The sequence below is a fragment of the Salmo salar genome, chromosome 10 (genome assembly GCF_965601325.2).
Source record: "Salmo salar chromosome 10, fSalSal1, whole genome shotgun sequence".
NCBI lineage: Eukaryota > Metazoa > Chordata > Actinopteri > Salmoniformes > Salmonidae > Salmo > Salmo salar.
This window is the reverse complement of record NC_138300.1, coordinates 123,972,392-123,989,368: the sequence shown is the minus strand read 5'-3', so window position 1 is coordinate 123,989,368 and position 16,977 is coordinate 123,972,392. Positions and strand designations below refer to the sequence as shown.

Genomic DNA, 16,977 nt, shown 5'->3' with positions numbered 1-16,977 from the left:
GAATTTAGTCCTTCCTTATCTCATAAAATACATTGATCCATGTAGTTCAATATCTTAATTACTACGGTACATCTGTTGCAGAACTTTTGCCAAATAATGAAATCTCCAGTCCTACAATAAGGCTACTCTTCCAATCTATGTAACCTTTAACCTGTTACTGGTTTAAAGAGCCACATAACTGATATCAGGGTTTATACAGCCTTCCTGGTTTAAATAGCCACATAACTGATATCAGGGGTTTATACAGTCTTCCTGGTTTAAATAGCCACATAACTGATATCAGGGTTTTATACAGTCTTCCTGGTTTAAATAGCCACATAACTGATATCAGGGTTTATACAGTCTTCCTGGTTTAAATAGCCACATAACTGATATCAGGGGTTTATACAGCCTTCCTGGTTTAAATAGCCACATAACTGATATCAGGGTTTATACAGTCTTCCTGGTTTAAAGAGCCACATAACTGATATCAGGGTTTATACAGTCTTCCTGGTTTAAATAGCCACATAACTGATATCAGGGTTTTATACAGTCTTCCTGGTTTAAATAGCCACATAACTGATATCAGGGTTTTATACAGTCTTCCTGGTTTAAATAGCCACATAACTGATATCAGGGTTTATACAGTCTTCCTGGTTTAAATAGCCACATAACTGATATCAGGGTTTATACAGTCTTCCTGGTTTAAATAGCCACATAACTGATATCAGGGTTTTATACAGTCTTCCTGGTTTAAATAGCCACATAACTGATATCAGGGTTTTATACAGTCTTCCTGGTTTAAATAGCCACATAACTGATATCAGGGTTTTATACAGTCTTCCTGGTTTAAATAGCCACATAACTGATATCAGGGTTTTATACAGTCTTCCTGGTTTAAATAGCCACGTAACCATTATGAGTTTTAATACAGTCTTCCTGGTTTAAAATCCAGGGATGTTGACTCCAGTCATGTTGCAACTTGAGACTTGACAAAAAGTAAAACACTTCCCAGTAGACTTGGACTTGAGCATCTATGACTCGTAATTTAACTTGGACTTGAGCTGTATGACTCGATTTGTCATCTTGCGCATGTAAACCTGTCTGGGAGGGGGGGGGGGTGCAGTTTGTAAAATGTGGGGCCAAAATCACTGAACTTTACTTGGTAATTACCCACTATTATTTGGGACTTGACTCTTAACTCGAAAAATAAGACTTGAGACTTGCTTAGGACTTGAGAAAATTGAGACTTGGTTTCATCTCTGTTAAAATCAGTGAGTGTGCAGTACCGGCAGAGCAGAAGCATCCGTCGGTGAGATTGCATTTGTTTATTTTTAATGCTACTTTAAAATAGTTATATAGCTGACATATGATGTTGTACTCAGCTACTTTAAAATAGTTACACAGCTGACATATAATGTTGAATTCAGCTACTTTAAAATAGTTACATAGCTGACATGTGATGTTGTGTTCAGCTACTTTAAAATAGTTACATAGCTGACATGTGATGTTGTGTTCAGCTACTTTAAAATAGTTACATAGCTGACATATGATGTTGTGTTCAGCTACTTTAAAATAGTTACATAGCTGACATATGATGTTGTGTTCAGTAAATGAGTGCATGTACCAGCAGGGCAGAAGCATCCGTCGGTGCAGTGTTCCTCACAATGCTGGTTCCTCTTTGGGTTGGAGCAGGTATCAGTGCAGGGACTACCACACTCCTGGTACTGCATGCTTAAAGGACACGTCTTCACTGCTCAACACAGACAAATAACCCTGGTCACATATCTGTTTCTGAGTCTTCATTATTTCACATTTTCACATATTCCTCTATTGAAATCATTGGAAGACTAAGTGAAAATTGGGATTTGCTCCTCAGTTTTCAGTCACATAAATGTAAATACTAGCATGTCAAAGAAGAAGACACTATAGATTACCTAAGGCAAAGCATTATTGCATGTCAAAAGTGTTTACTTTGAGTTACAACAAAGCTCTGGCTGAGGATTTTTTTCCCCTCCCACATCAAAACTACCAACAGAGAAATACAAACAAACAATCCAAAATAAAAACAATAAGGATATGCAAAATAGATTCCCTTACTGCAGAACTGGTCGGTCTTCCACTCTTGGGGTTTCCCCCCTGCGTGAGCACACTGGCGGGAGTACTCGGACATGGTGGGGCAGGCGCAGGAACTGCTGCTGCTGTTGCCACAGTGACACATGTCTTCTGCACAGGCCTTGATGAAGGAGTCTGTGGCAATCAGGTCCTTACAGCTACTGAAGGCAAGACTGGTGAGAAGCTGCTCACAAAGTTCGGTCTGAAAGGATGAAGAAGAAGAAGAATTACTAGAGGCAACATAGAGGGATAATGAACTGATCAAAAGTCAGCCATGATGATGTTGATATTGATATTTTAAACTAACAGTCATGTTTAAATGTAATGAATTAGAAATCTTAAATGTTCAGCTCAGATCTAGGCTTGTAAATACCTGTTCTTCACACTGTTCAGTGTGACCAGGGATTTCTGTACAGGTCTCTGTTGGGCCATTCATCTTCCAAATATCACCATAGTCGATTGTCTTCAGATGATCACCTGTAGGAAAATAAACATAGTTTTATCTTACCTGTTTATTTCCCCTAACAAACAGTCTCTGTCATCATGTGTTTTGTGTTTTTGATAACCCTTTCTTAAAATGGTACCTAGAAAAATACTTTATAACCCCTTCCTAACCCATAGATTGAACCTATACATTGATAAGCAGAACAGGAGCGTAATCCGCCCCTCTAAGACATTTGGTGATTTTGTTTACCATGACTAATGAACTCGTCGTAAATCTGGACTCCGTTGAAGTCTCCACACAGCCCACAAGTCTGATTCTGGAACTTTGAGTCCAGCTCCACCTATAATACCAATGGAAGATAGCTGAGGGTTAATGCATCGCAAATATGTAGATTACACATACAGCTAGCTGGCCATGCAGCTACAGCAGTTCATATGTACTGACATTTCACATGCATCAACTGTTCCACCCTGGGTACCAGTCTGTTTATACTAACATTCCACTCCTTGTTCTAGCCTGGGTACCAGTCTGTTTATGCTAACATTCCACTCCTTGTTCTAGCCTTGGAACCAGTCTGTTTATGCTAACATTCCACTCCTTGTTCTAGCCTGGGTACCAGTCTGTTTATGCTAACATTCCACTCCTGGTTCTAGCCTGGGTACCAGTCTGTTTATGCTAACATTCCACTCCTTGTTCTAGCCTGGGTACCAGTCTGTTTATGCTAACATTCCACTCCTTGTTCTAGCCTGGGTACCAGTCTGTTTATGCTAACATTCCACTCCTTGTTCTAGCCTGGGTACCAGTCTCTTTATGCTAACATTCCACTCCTTGTTCTAGCCTGGGTACCAGTCTGTTTATGCTAACATTCCACTCCTGGTTCTAGCCTGGGTACCAGTCTGTTTATGCTAACATTCCACTCCTTGTTCTAGCCTGGGTACCAGTCTGTTTATGCTAACATTCCACTCCTTGTTCTAACCTGGGTACCAGTCTGTTTATGCTAGCATTCCACTCCTTGTTCTAACCTGGGTACCAGTCTGCTTATGCTAACATTCCACTCTTTGTTCTAGCCTGGGTACCAGTCAGTTTATGCTAACATTCCACTCCTTGTTCTAGCCTGGGTACCAGTCAGTTTATGCTAACATTCCACTCCTTGTTCTAGCCTGGGTACCAGTCAGTTTATGCTAACATTCCACTCCTTGTACCTGTGTTACAAGCATTTCGCTACTTCCGCAATAACATCTTTTTAATATGTGTATGCGACCAGTAGAATTTGATTTGATATACCTATGTTTGGCATATGATGCTGAGTACAAGGAGTGGAATGTGAGCACAAAACAGGCACTGTGTTTCAGGTTAGGTATGTACAGATAGGATCAATACAGAGCATTAGGATACCTAAAACAAATACAAAAGTGTGCCCAGGACTTTGCTAATATTATTCAATGTTTAATGTATTGTATACCCAAGTGGTTGTTCATTAAAGTGAATTATGTGGATTAGGGATCACGTCTACAATATGTCTACAATAGGAAACCTGTTTCACTGTAGTTTTATTCTGGTCTGACATGAAATGGATAGGATCTGAACATCAATACCAAATACATTCACTGTATGAATCTTCCCAACTATTTGTTTCTCCGTTTTAATAATCAGGATTCTATTTTTTGTTGGTTTGTGTTCTATAAACATCTGAAAGGGGGAGGTGTCTTACAATCCCCTCTGTTTTTACCTCTCCTGCACATGCACTCTTCCCTTTAAAACCTTTTAAACTCTCATCACGTTGTTAAAACCTTTTAAACTCTCATCATGTTGTTAAAACCTTTTAAACTCTCATCATGTTGTTAAAACCTTTTAAACTCTCATCATGTTGTTAAAACCTTTTAAACTCTCATCACGTTGTTAAAACCTTTTAAACTCTCATCACGTTGTTAAAACCTTTTAAACTCTCATCATGTTGTTAAAACCTTTTAAACTCTCATCATGTTGTTAAAACCTTTTAAACTCTCATCATGTTGTTAAAACCTTTTAAACTCTCAACATGTTGTTAAAACCTTTTAAACTCTCATCATGTTGTTTTGTATTTTCCTGCGTGCATTTAGAATAATAATAAATGAAGCATCATATTCATGATGTTTTCCTCATTAAATTGAATGTGAGTTGTCTGGAAACTGGTCTGTCTGCTATGCAATTTAGTTTTAGTCTGAGGTTAGGATGTTTGAGTACACTGGGATTATTTACGTACACACGAAGGGGAACGATGATACATACAGTATTTACTCACTACAATGTCAATAGATATTGAGACAATATCGTGACTTCTGATCTAATCACACTCTGGAACTGATTAAAATAATACGTTCTTCCATACTGTCCCCACCAAATGGCACCCTATTCCCTATATAGTACACGACTTTCAACAAGAGCCTTATGTGCCCTAATCCAAAGTAGTGCACTATAAAGGGAATAGGGTGCCATTTAGGACAACAATTTTCGGAGTTTTTTTCACTGAAGCCTAGATGATGGGTTGTTGGAGGAAATACATTGGTCCACATCCTTGATTGGAGCAAAGCCTATTCTAATATCACTTTACCTGCAAATCTGTGGCCTTACTAAAGAGACCACAACTGTTGGTATGATCGTTAGACTGAATAAAACAACTTTTAATGTAAGAATGTTGTATGTCACCGTGCAGAAATATAACCCAGGAGGTAGATTGATTATTGGTCTGTCCTGTCCCATCAGTGGTTAATAACACTCTGTTCCCACTCTTATCCCAACAGTTCCTCTAACACTGATGTTCCCACTCTTATCCCAACAGTTCCTCTAACACTGATGTTCCCAACAGTCACTAGCTAACTACAGACCGTTTTCATCAGGACCAGAATATTGCACCAAAGCATCACATTTACATTTGACATTTAGCAGACACTCTCATCCAGAACGATTTAAAATCAGTGTATTGAACCAAAGCAGGTGAAACAACCACATATCACTGTAGTTTAACAGAAGACGTATGGAAATGAGTAAGCATACTGAACACATACCCAGAGGGAATCATCTTCATTCCACATGACGACTAACCCCAGCTTGGCTGTGATCTTCACATAGGAAACAGTCCTCTCAATGAAGATGTTAAACTGACCAAATGGTATGGTGACCCTAGGGGGACAAACAATAAAGTGTTCATCAGAGAGGAGAGTCGGTATTTCAACAAGGGTCGAAATTGTCCTTTAAAGTATTTTCTTTGTATTTTTCTTCCTCCCCTATTGAGACTGTACTAGGTAAACATGTCTGTATACAGTAGGATTTCATCAAATGGAATTTCAGCTTGATAACTTTCATCTGTAAATGCACATCAACTAAACTTCAGAATATGAGTTTTACCTCTGAATGCTGTACAATGAATGATTTTAGATCGCTGATGAACTCACTGTTGCTCGTTGAAACTGACATTATGTAGATTATTAAAACAGCAAAAAGTTGATCTCAAGATGAGTTAAATGATGATGCAGCACTGCATCCATTTTTTTAAATTCTGAATTTTACCTCAAGTCTTTATGCAAAAGTAGCAACTGAATGCAAGTGAAGTGAAAAATAAAATACTTCCCATTCTTTTTTTTCCTACATATGATAAATGCAATTGAACGAAACAAAAAAAAGTTTGATCTCTGAATAAAATGAATCCCATTGGATGTAGTTACGTGATAACATAACATACCCGTATCATTTGCTTCCTGTATTACTATATATTTTACACATCTAAGAGCCAATGGTTTTACACATCTGAGATCCATTGTTGACTAGACTGGGAACTCACTTTAATCCGTTGACGCTGACGTTACCGTTGGCCAGCTCCACGAAGGTTCCATCCAGCTTCAAAGAAACCTTAATAATAATAACAGTAGGACATTTTATTTGACAGACGCCTTTCAGGACCCTCAAGGTCACCTTACATTAAGATCATAGAGCATTAAACACAATTAATCAATAGTGCAATGTAAAACAAACGACTGATCACAAAGGAATACCTTGGTGATGGTGGGCAGCCCATCTACCTCCCCGCGCTGCAGCTGAATGTTAAAGGCCTCGTAGCCACTGCTGCTCTTACACAACGACGACAGCACGTAGTTACAGGTGTAGGGCAGCTGGAAGAAGTCTCCATCGTAGGTTTTGTAGTGGTAGTTACCCCATGTGCTGCAGACCTGCCCGTTATGAGTGGGACTCATTCCTGCTGCATGGGGGGAAATGTACAGTATAGTTGCACCATCCATGTCTGAATATAAGATGTATAGTATAACAGTACAGTAGAATATAGATATTTGAATATTAGGTGAAATATATTCAACAACACAAATTACCTGATAATATTTGCAGTTTGGAATCATATAGACTCCCAATGGAAGTCATATCTGGAATCATAACTGGAAATAGACATGGAACAAGTCTTATTTTGCTTCTAATCCAGCTCTTCTTTAGTTCCTAAACTATGCTACATGGGTTATCAAAAGGTGATATTAAATTGTATTTCATCATATCTTGTCTTGTCTTTTCTTACCAGTGTTAGAATGTGCAGCAGATAGTCCGAAGACGAGAGCGATCCACGGCTTCACCCATTGGAGTGCCATGATGGTTCTTCTAACGAGTCCTCCTGGTCCACCTGAACAGATATTCTCCCTGTTCCTACTGATACTGTGAGGCACCAGGTGCCTGCTTTTAAACTACTACACTCAAGGAAGTACCTTGATGATGCTGGGATAGTTGATTCTGTATCTAAGGAGGGGACTGATCAAACTTTAGGTGTTAGCATTGTTCTGTTTGTCTGTCTGTCAGAGGTAGGATTACCTGTCATTGACATTGTGTAATGTATTAATCATAATAATCCCTAGGTAACTATCGATATTCCTGATAAGTAGGGTACATCCCAAAAGTGTTCCCTATACAATGAGTGTACAGAACATTAAGACTCCTTGTGAAAGCTATGATCCCTGATTGATGTCACCTGTTAAATCCTCTTCCATCAGTGTAGATGAAGGGAAGGAGACAGGTTAAAGAAAGATTTTTAAGCCTTGAGACAATTGAGACATGGATTGTGTATGTGTGTCTTTCAGAGGATGAATGGGCAAAACAAAAGATTTAAGTGCCTTTGAACGGGGTATGGTAGTAGGTGCCAGGGCACCGGCTTGTGTCAAGAACTGCAACGCTGCTGGGTTTTTCACACTCAACAGTTTCCCGTGTGTATCAAGAATAATCCACCACCCAAAAGACATCCAGCCAACTTGACACAACTGTGGGAAGCATTGGGGTCGACATGGGCCAGCATCCCTGTGGAACGCTTTCGACACCTTGTAGAGTACATGGCCTGACGATTTGAGGCTGTTCTGAAAGCAAAAAGGTGGTGTGCAACTATATATTAGGAATGTTTTGTACATTCAGTGTTTAGTGCACTACCTTTGAACAGAGTCCTTGTGTATGGTATAGGGTATAGGGTGCCATTTGGGCACATATTGATTACAGTAAACCCTTATCTAAACTGTGATGAATGGACAGACTCATCAACATTCTACAGAATCTTAGATTTTTTTTCATTAATCTTTAAAGGGCCAGTCTGTGATATTTACAGCCATTTATACCATAGACGTGGTTGAGTGGCTACATTTCTCCAGCCCTATCCCTCAGCTTTAATAGCAAACCAAGTGACGGGGCTGCCGTTTAGTTATTTTTCAAATGAAGGAGTCGGGCCTTTGTATGACTAATTGATGATGCGCTGTCCATCTGTTTATGCTGATTTTAAGGTTTTACCTGGTTTTTTAATATATTGTATGACATCACATTTTATGTATGTTCTGCATATGTACAAATCGATGTTCAAATAAACCTTTAAAACTTCAATTGTGGTTTACTACTTGTCATGTTTCATGGCCTGTTCTCGGAAAAGAGGGATGAAAGTTTCTGTTAGTCTTATTAGGGACACCGTCTGCTTCACAGCCAAGCCTCACTACTGGACCACAAAGTTGTAGGATCAATCCCAAATAGCACCCTACGCACTAGCCCCCATAGTGTTCTGGTCAGAAGTAGTGCACCATATAGGGAAAAGGGTGTCACTTGGGACGCATCATAGATGTCCTACAGTTGTTCAAGCGTTGGGTTGTGTCTACAGATTATTTGTTTTTGGTTGGAGGGAATGTTGTTACATCAACTCAACCGCTCCGTCATTTCTAAGTTCTCAGATCGCTAATGAAGCATTAACAGGACATGACTAAATATTGACTTAGCAACTTATTTACAATTCATCATCAGCTCTTGGTGAACACACTACACAGTCACGCAGTAGAAGATGAGGTGTCAAGCTCAGCTCAATTATAATTCACTGACATATTTCAGAGCTATACTTGTACTAACAGGATGTCTGTTGTGTTAGAACATAGCAGTGATACTTCAGATAGAGTAGTGATATTTCAGATAGAGCAGAGCAGTACTACTTCAGATAAAATATAGTAATGATACTTCAGATAGAGCAATGACACTTAAAAAACAGACTATTTCTACTTCAGATAGAACAGAGTAGTGATACTTCAGATAGAACAGTGATACTTAAAATAGAACAGAGTAGTGATTCTTCAGATATAACAGAGTAGGGGGTACATCTTTTTAAAGCTAATCTTTTAAAGACGTTGTTTGTGCACTTCTACAGTAAGCCAAACAAGGGGAATAGGTTTTTGAAAGTTGCATTTTAATTAAATAAGCAAGCACAAGTTTCTATATTTCTACATTTTAAATATCAGCCATTTAATCTGTTAGCTAAATAACAGCTCTTCGATGCAGGGTACCAACAACAATTGCTCCCCGGACGTCGATTAAGGACACCAACTCTTTGGTTCCGCATAACGTGCAGAAGACACTTTTTGGTTGAATCCATTAAGTTTTGCTATTGACTAGGTATCCCCTTCCCTTGCACACCATTATTCATCATCCATCACAAAATACCATAAAAAAACATCTGCTATTGTAGGGAAACACACCATTATACATACCATTGGTGTAAAGTACTTATGTAAAAATACTTTGGGGGGGTATCTGTACTTTACTTTAGTATTCATATTTTTTGCAACTTTTGCTTTTACTTCTCTACATTCTGAAATAAAATTATGTACTTTTTACTGCATACATTTTCCCTGACACCAAAAAGTACTTTTACATTTTGATGGGAAAATTCTCCAATTCGCACACTTATCAAGAGAACATCCCTGGTCATCCCTACTGCATCTGATCTGGCAGACTCACTATCCACAAATGCTTCATTTGTAAATAATGTCTGAGTTTTGGAGAGTGCCCCTGGCTATCCGTAAATAAATAAAAAATACAATTGTGCTGTCTGGTTTGCTTAAAATAAGGAATTTGATAAGATATTTTCTTTTAATTTTACTTTTGATACTTAAGTACATTTGAGCAATTACATTTACTTTTGATACTTAAATATTTTTAAAACCAAATACTTTTAGACTTTTACTCAAGCAGTATTTTACAGGGTGACTATTACTTTTACTTGACTCATTTTCGATTGAGGTATCTTTACTTTTACTCAAGTATGACAATTTAGTACTTTTTCTACCACTGCAGAAATCCTACCAGGGTAAACCACCAGAGGGGGACCGCAACGATGATCCACAACCGGGACATCCAGTGGTCACTTTTATTGTGGGTTGCAACTTGCAGAATCCTTCCAAGGTTGAACCCACCAGAGGGGCACTGTCATGACTCTCCTGGGTGAGGATCAAAGGCCTCACATCGGGTTGGTAAAAAGCTGACAACTACCAGACCCTCTTCCTTCTCCTCACAGAAGAGGAGAAGGATGGGGCGGTTTTGATACGTTAACCTCCCTGGGCAAGGTGGGACGTTTGTGTCCCACCTAGTCAACAGCCAGTGGAATCATGTGGCGCGAAATACAAATACTTCATAAATGCTATAACTTCAATTTCTCAAACATATGACTATTTTACACCATTTTAACCTGTTAGGGCTAGGGGGCAGTATTGACACGGCTGGATAAAAAACATACCCGATTTAATCTGGTTACCACTCCTACCCAGTAACTAGAATATGCATATACGTATTACATATGGATAGAAAACACCCTAAAGTTTCTAAAACTGTTTGAATGGTGTCTGTGAGTATAACAGAACTCAAATGGCAGGTCAAAACCTGAGAGATTCCTTTACAGGAAGTGGCCTGTCTGACCATTTCTGGAACTTCTTTGCCATCTCTATCTTTTACTAAGGATCTCTGCTCTAACGTGACACTTCCTACGTCGTCCATAGGCGCTCAGAGCCCGGGAAAAACCTGAATGTCGTCATCCCAGCCCCAGGCTGAAACACATTATCGCCTTTCTCAAGTGGCCGATCAAGGGACTCTGGGCTTAGGCGCGTGACCTGGCCACCCCCGTCTTTGTGATTTTTTCCTCTGTTTGCCGAAAAGGAGATTCCCGGTCGGAATATTATCGCTTTTCTACGAGAAAAATTGCATAAAAATTGATTTTAAACAGCGGTTGACATGCTTCCAAGTACGGTAATGGAATATTTAGAATTTTTTTGTCAAGAATTGCGCCATGCGCGCGACCCTTCTTTACCATTTCGGATAGTGTCTGGAACGCACGAACAAAACGCCGCTATTCGGATATAACGATGGATTATTTTGGACCAAACCAACATTTGTTATTGAAGTAGCAATCCTGGGAGTGCATTCTGATGAAGACAACAAAAGGTAATCAAACTTTTGTGATAGTAAATCTGATATTGGTGAGAACTTGCCGGGTGTCTAAATAGCTAGCCCATGATGGCTGGGCTATGTACTTAGAATATTGCAAAATGTGCTTTCACCAAAAAGCTATTTTAAAATCGGACATATCGAGTGCATAGAGGAGTTCTGTATCTATAATTCTTAAAATAATTGTTATGCTTTTTGTGAACGTTTATCGTGATTAATTTAGTAAATTGTTAGTGAATTCGACGGAGGTTTGCGGGGGGTATGCTAGTTCTGAACGTCACATGCTAATGTAAAAAGCTGGTTTTTGATATAAATATGAACTTGATTGAACAAAACATGCATGTATTGTATAACATAATGTCCTAGGGTTGTCATCTGATGAAGATCATCAAAGGTTAGTGCTGCATTTAGCTGTCTTCTGCGTTTTTGTGACATTATATGCTAGCTTGAAAAATGGGTGTCTGATTATTTCTGGCTTGGTACTCTGCTGACATAATCTAATGTTTTGCTTTCGTTGTAAAGCCTTTTTGAAATCGGACAGTGTGGTTAGATTAACGAGAGTCTTGTCTTTAAATAGCTGTAAAATAGTCATATGTTTGAGAAATTGAAGTAATATGATTTTTAAGGTATTTCAAAATCGCGCCACTGGATTAGACTGGCTGTTGCGTAGGTGGAACGAATTCGTCCCGCCTAGCCCAGAGAGGTTAATTCCTGATGAGTAAAAGTGTTATAGATACAATAATGGCACCGAGAATTTAGATGATTTTAATGGCTATAATGCAATCGTTAATGTGACTGATTTAGGATTGGAAGTACAGGAGAAAATTCTTAACCTCACAGCACCTGTAACTGAGGTATGGTGGGCTAGTACCAGTAAAGGATGCATACGACAGAAATTACCAAAAAGGGTGGTTAGGAAATTGCGCCCCGGGGTTATTGGTCCAACCAGTTCGAATTAGTCATCAGAGGCCAGTTATAGGAGGCTAAAGTAGGCACAGGAGGAGTTTTGACCAGGATGGGAATAGCTTTGTCTAGAATGATGCTATTGGCGTCCTCAGGGAAGTTCCAGATGAATAGAAAGCTGTGAATCAAATGAGTGAAGACTTTACCACTACATTCTTTTGGTAGTTGACAATAATTAAAAATGTGGATTGGATTAATGACATCATTGGATTAATGACATCATTGGATTAATGACATCTATCTATTCCGCTAGCGGAACGCCTAGCAAATATCCAATGGAACAGCGTTGCGCGAAATACAAAAATCTCAACATGTAATAATTTAAATTTTTCAAACATACGACTACTTTACACCATTTTTAAGATTAGACGCTCGTTAACCTGTTAGGGCTAGGGGGCAGTATTGACACGGCTGTATAAAAAACATACCCGATTTAATCTGGTTACCACTCCTACCCAGTAACTAGAATATGCATATACTTATTACATATGGATATAAAACACCCTAAATTTTCTAAAACTGTTTGAATGGTGTCTGTGAGTATAACAGAACTCAAATGGCAGGTCAAAACCTGAGAGATTCCTTTACAGGAAGTGGCCTGTCTGACCATTTCTTGAACTTCTTTTCCATCTCTATCATTTACTAAGGATCTCTGCTCTAACGTGACACTTCCCACGTCGTCCATAGCCGCTCAGAGCCCGGGAAAAAACAGAATGTCGTCATTCCAGCCCCAGGCTGAAACACATTATCGCCTTTCTCAAGTGGCCGATCAAGAGACACTGGGCTTAGGCGCGTGACCCGACCGCCCCCGCCTTTTGGATTTTTTCCTCTGTTTGCCGAAAAGGAGATTCCCTGTCGGAATATTATCGCTTTTCTACGAGAAAAATGTCGTAAAAATTGATTTTAAACAGCGGTTGACATGCTTCGAAGTACGGTAATGGAATATTTAGAATTTTATTGTCACGAATTGCGCCATGCGCGCGACACTTCTTTACTATTTCGGATAGTGTCTGGAACGCACGAACAAAACGCCGCTATTCGGATATAACGATGGATTATTTTGGACCAAACCAACATTTGTTATTGAAGTAGCAGTCCTGGGTGTGCATTCTGACGAAGACAACAAAAGGTAATCAAACTTTTATAATAGTAAATATGATTATGGTGAGTGCTAAACTTGCCGGGTGTCTAAATAGCGAGCCCGTGATGCCTGGGCTATGTACTTAGAATATTGCAAAATGTGCTTTCACCAAAAAGCTATTTTAAAATCGGACATATCGAGTGCATAGAGGAGGTCTGTATCTATAATTCTTAAAATAATTGTTATGCTTTTTGTGAACGTTTATCGTGAGTAATTTAATAAAATGTTAGCGAATTCCCCGGAAGTTTGCGGGGGGTATGCTAGTTCTGAACGTCACATGCTAATGTAAAAAGCTGGTTTTTGATATAAATATGAACTTGATTGAACAAAACATGCATGTATTGTATAACATAATGTCCTAGGGTTGTCATCTGATGAAGATCATCAAAGGTGAGTGCTGCATTTAGCTGTCTTCTGGGTTTTGGTGACATTATATGCTGGCTTGAAAAATGGGTGTCTGATTATTTCTGGCTTGGTACTCTGCTGACATAATCTAATGTTTTGCTTTCGTTGTAAAGCCTTTTTGAAATCGGACAGTGTGGTTAGATTAACGAGAGTCTTGTCTTTAAATAGCTGTAAAATAGTCATATGTTTGAGAAATTGAAGTAATAGGATTTTTAACGTTTTGAAAATCGCTCCACAGGCTGCCAGTGGCTGTTACGTAGGTGGGACGCAAGCGTCCCACCTAGCCCATAGAGGTTAATCTATCCACATAGTCCGATTTCAAAAAGGCTTTACAGCGAAAGCAAAACATTAGATTATGTTAGCAGAGTACATAGACCAAAATAATCACACAGCCATTTTCCAAGCAAGCATATATGTCACAAAAACCCAAAATACAGCTAAATGAATGTAACGACTGTCTTCTGAAATGAACCAAGGCGCAGCAGGTATGTGAATACTCATTTTTTAATTACCCAACAAAAGGAGTATAGCATCCACAGGAAACAATAAACGTGACAGCAGCAACAGTTTGCAGGCTAAAAAACGCAGTGCAAAACAACCACCCACAACCCCAAAGAAAAACACACACCCCTATATAGGACTTCCAATCAAAGGCAACTCAACACACCTTCCTTCAATTGGAAGTCCCAATCAACAATACAAACATACCCTACACAAACATGCCACGTCCTGACCAAAACTAAAACACTAGCTCCATCTGCTGGTCAGGACGTGACAATGAAGCACTAACCTTTGTTGATCTTCATCAGATGACACTCCTAGGACATTATGTTATACAATACATGCATGTTTTGTTCAATCAAGTTGATATTTATATCAAAAACCAGCTTTTTACATTAGCATGTGATGTTCAGAACTAGCATACCCACCGAAAACTTCCGGTGAATTTACTAAATTACTCATGATAAACGTTGACAAAATACATAACAATTATTTTAAGAATTATAAATACAGAACTCCTTTATACAATCGCTATGTTTGATTTTAAAATAGCTTTTAGGCAAAAGCATATTTTGCAATATTCTGAGTACATAGCTCAGCCATCACAGGCTAGCTATTTTGACACCCACCAAGTTTGTGCACACTAAACTCAGAATTAGTATTAGAAAAATTGTATTACCTTTGCTGATCTTCGTCAGAATGCACTGCCAGGACTGCTACTTCCACAAGAAATGTTGTTTTTGTTCCAAATAATCCATAGTTATGTCCAAATACCTCAGTTTTGTTTGTGCGTTCAGGTCACTATCCAAAGGGTAACGCGCGAGCGCATTTCGAGACAAAAAATAAAAAAAATCCATTACTGTACTTGGAAGCATGTCAAACGTTGTTTAAAATCAATCTTTATGATATTTTTCTCGTAAAATAGCGATAATATTCCAACCGGACAATAGTGTATTCATTCAAAGAGGAAAAGAAAAAAACAGCGTGCTCGTGTGAAAGCGCATATCCAATCTCTTTGTCACCAGGCAGACCACTGAGAAACTGAGCTACTATACTCTGCCCAGAGACAGAAGATGTCTCAATCCACTTTCTGAAGGCTTTAGAGAGCCAATGGAAGATTAGAAAGTGCATCGTAACCCCACAGATACTGTAGTTTCGATAGAGAATCAAAAGAAGAACTACAAATTCTCAGACAGGCCACTTCCTGCTTGGAATTTTCTCAGATTTTTGCCTGCCATATGAGTTCTGTTATACTCACAGACACCATTTAAACAGTTTTAGAAACTTCAGAGTGTTTTCTATCCAAATCTACTAATAATATGCATATTCTCGTTTCTAGGCAAGAGTAGTAACCAGTTTAAATCGGGTACGTTTTTTATCCGGCCGTGAAAATACTGCCCCCTAGCCCAGACAGGTTACAGAAGATAAGACTCTTGACAGAGAATTGTTACAGGATAGCCGAGAATGAATGCCCCAGGAAGAATTGGACATGTGGAAAATGAAAGGGGCAATCCTAAAAGATAAGGTCTGACATAAGGATAATTTACTAATCTTACCAAAGACATTGTTTAGATATGCAGCAATATTGATACATAGGCAGAGCCATGTATCAACAGGGGGGAAGTATGGTAGAGCAGGTGATTGAACAGGTTGGGAATCACTGCAGGTTAGGAAACACTGCCATATGAGTTCTGTTATACTCACAGACACCATTCAAACAGTTTTAGAAACTTTAGGGTGTTTTCTATCCAAAGCCAATAATTATATGCATATTCTAGTTACTGGGCAGGAGTAGTAACCAGATTAAATCGGATACGTTTTTTATCAAGCTGTGTCAATACTGCCCCCTAGCCCTAACAGGTTAATCTATAATTCTTTGAATGACATTATAATATTTTACCAATGTTTTCGAATAGTAATTATTTAATTTGTTGTGCTGATTGACTGGCGGTATTGGAGGGAAAATATTTCCTCAACATCAACGCCATAGTAAAACGTTGTTTTTGGATATAAATATGAACTTGATAGAACAAAAAATGCATGTATTGTCTAACATAATGTCCTAGGAGTGTCATCTGATGAAGATTGTCAAAGGTTAGTGCATAATTTTAGCTGGTTTTCTGCTTTTGGTGACGCCTGTCTTTCCATTGACAAAACATTACACACAGCTATTTTCAATGTACTGTCCTAACATAATCTAACTTTATGCTTTCGCCGTAAAGCCTTTTTGAAATCGGACAACGTGGTTAGATTAACCTGATATGGATAGGGGGCAGTATTTACACGGCCGGATAAAAAATGTACCCGATTTAATCTGGTTATTACTACTGCCCAGAAACTAGAATATGCATATAATTATTGGCTTGGGATAGAAAACACCCTAAAGTTTCTAAAACTGTTTGAATGGTGTCTGTGAGTATAACAGAACTCATATGGCAGGCAAAAACCTGAGAAGACTCTGTACAGGAAGTGCCCTCTCTGACCATTCCTTGAGCTTCTTGACTCTGTTTATTGAAGACTGAGGATCTTTGCTGTAACGTGACACTTCCTACGGCTCCCATAGGCTCTCAGAAGGCGGGAAAAAGCTGAATGATGTAATTCCAGCGGCGGGCTGAAAAACATTAGCGCTTTTGGCAAGTGCTCTATCAGAGGACAATGGGCTGAGGTG

At 38.9% G+C, this 16,977-nt stretch overlaps 1 protein-coding gene across 1 annotated transcript in view; it reads right to left on the bottom strand.

Annotated features, from left to right (window-relative positions):
- Positions 1–7,227, bottom strand: part of LOC106561817 (uncharacterized) — a 43,775-nt gene extending 36,548 nt beyond the window's left edge. Inside the window, exons 1-9 of the mRNA XM_082956646.1 lie at positions 7,095–7,227; positions 6,898–6,960; positions 6,568–6,770; positions 6,357–6,424; positions 5,584–5,698; positions 2,789–2,879; positions 2,468–2,571; positions 2,080–2,296; positions 1,607–1,732 (exon numbers count right to left, since the gene is read on the bottom strand). Coding sequence (XP_082812772.1) covers positions 1,607–1,732; positions 2,080–2,296; positions 2,468–2,571; positions 2,789–2,879; positions 5,584–5,698; positions 6,357–6,424; positions 6,568–6,770; positions 6,898–6,960; positions 7,095–7,164 — 1,057 coding nt within the window. The 5' untranslated portion in view covers positions 7,165–7,227. The remainder of the gene's footprint in view (positions 1–1,606; positions 1,733–2,079; positions 2,297–2,467; positions 2,572–2,788; positions 2,880–5,583; positions 5,699–6,356; positions 6,425–6,567; positions 6,771–6,897; positions 6,961–7,094) is intronic.
- Positions 7,228–16,977: the final 9,750 nt, after the last annotated feature.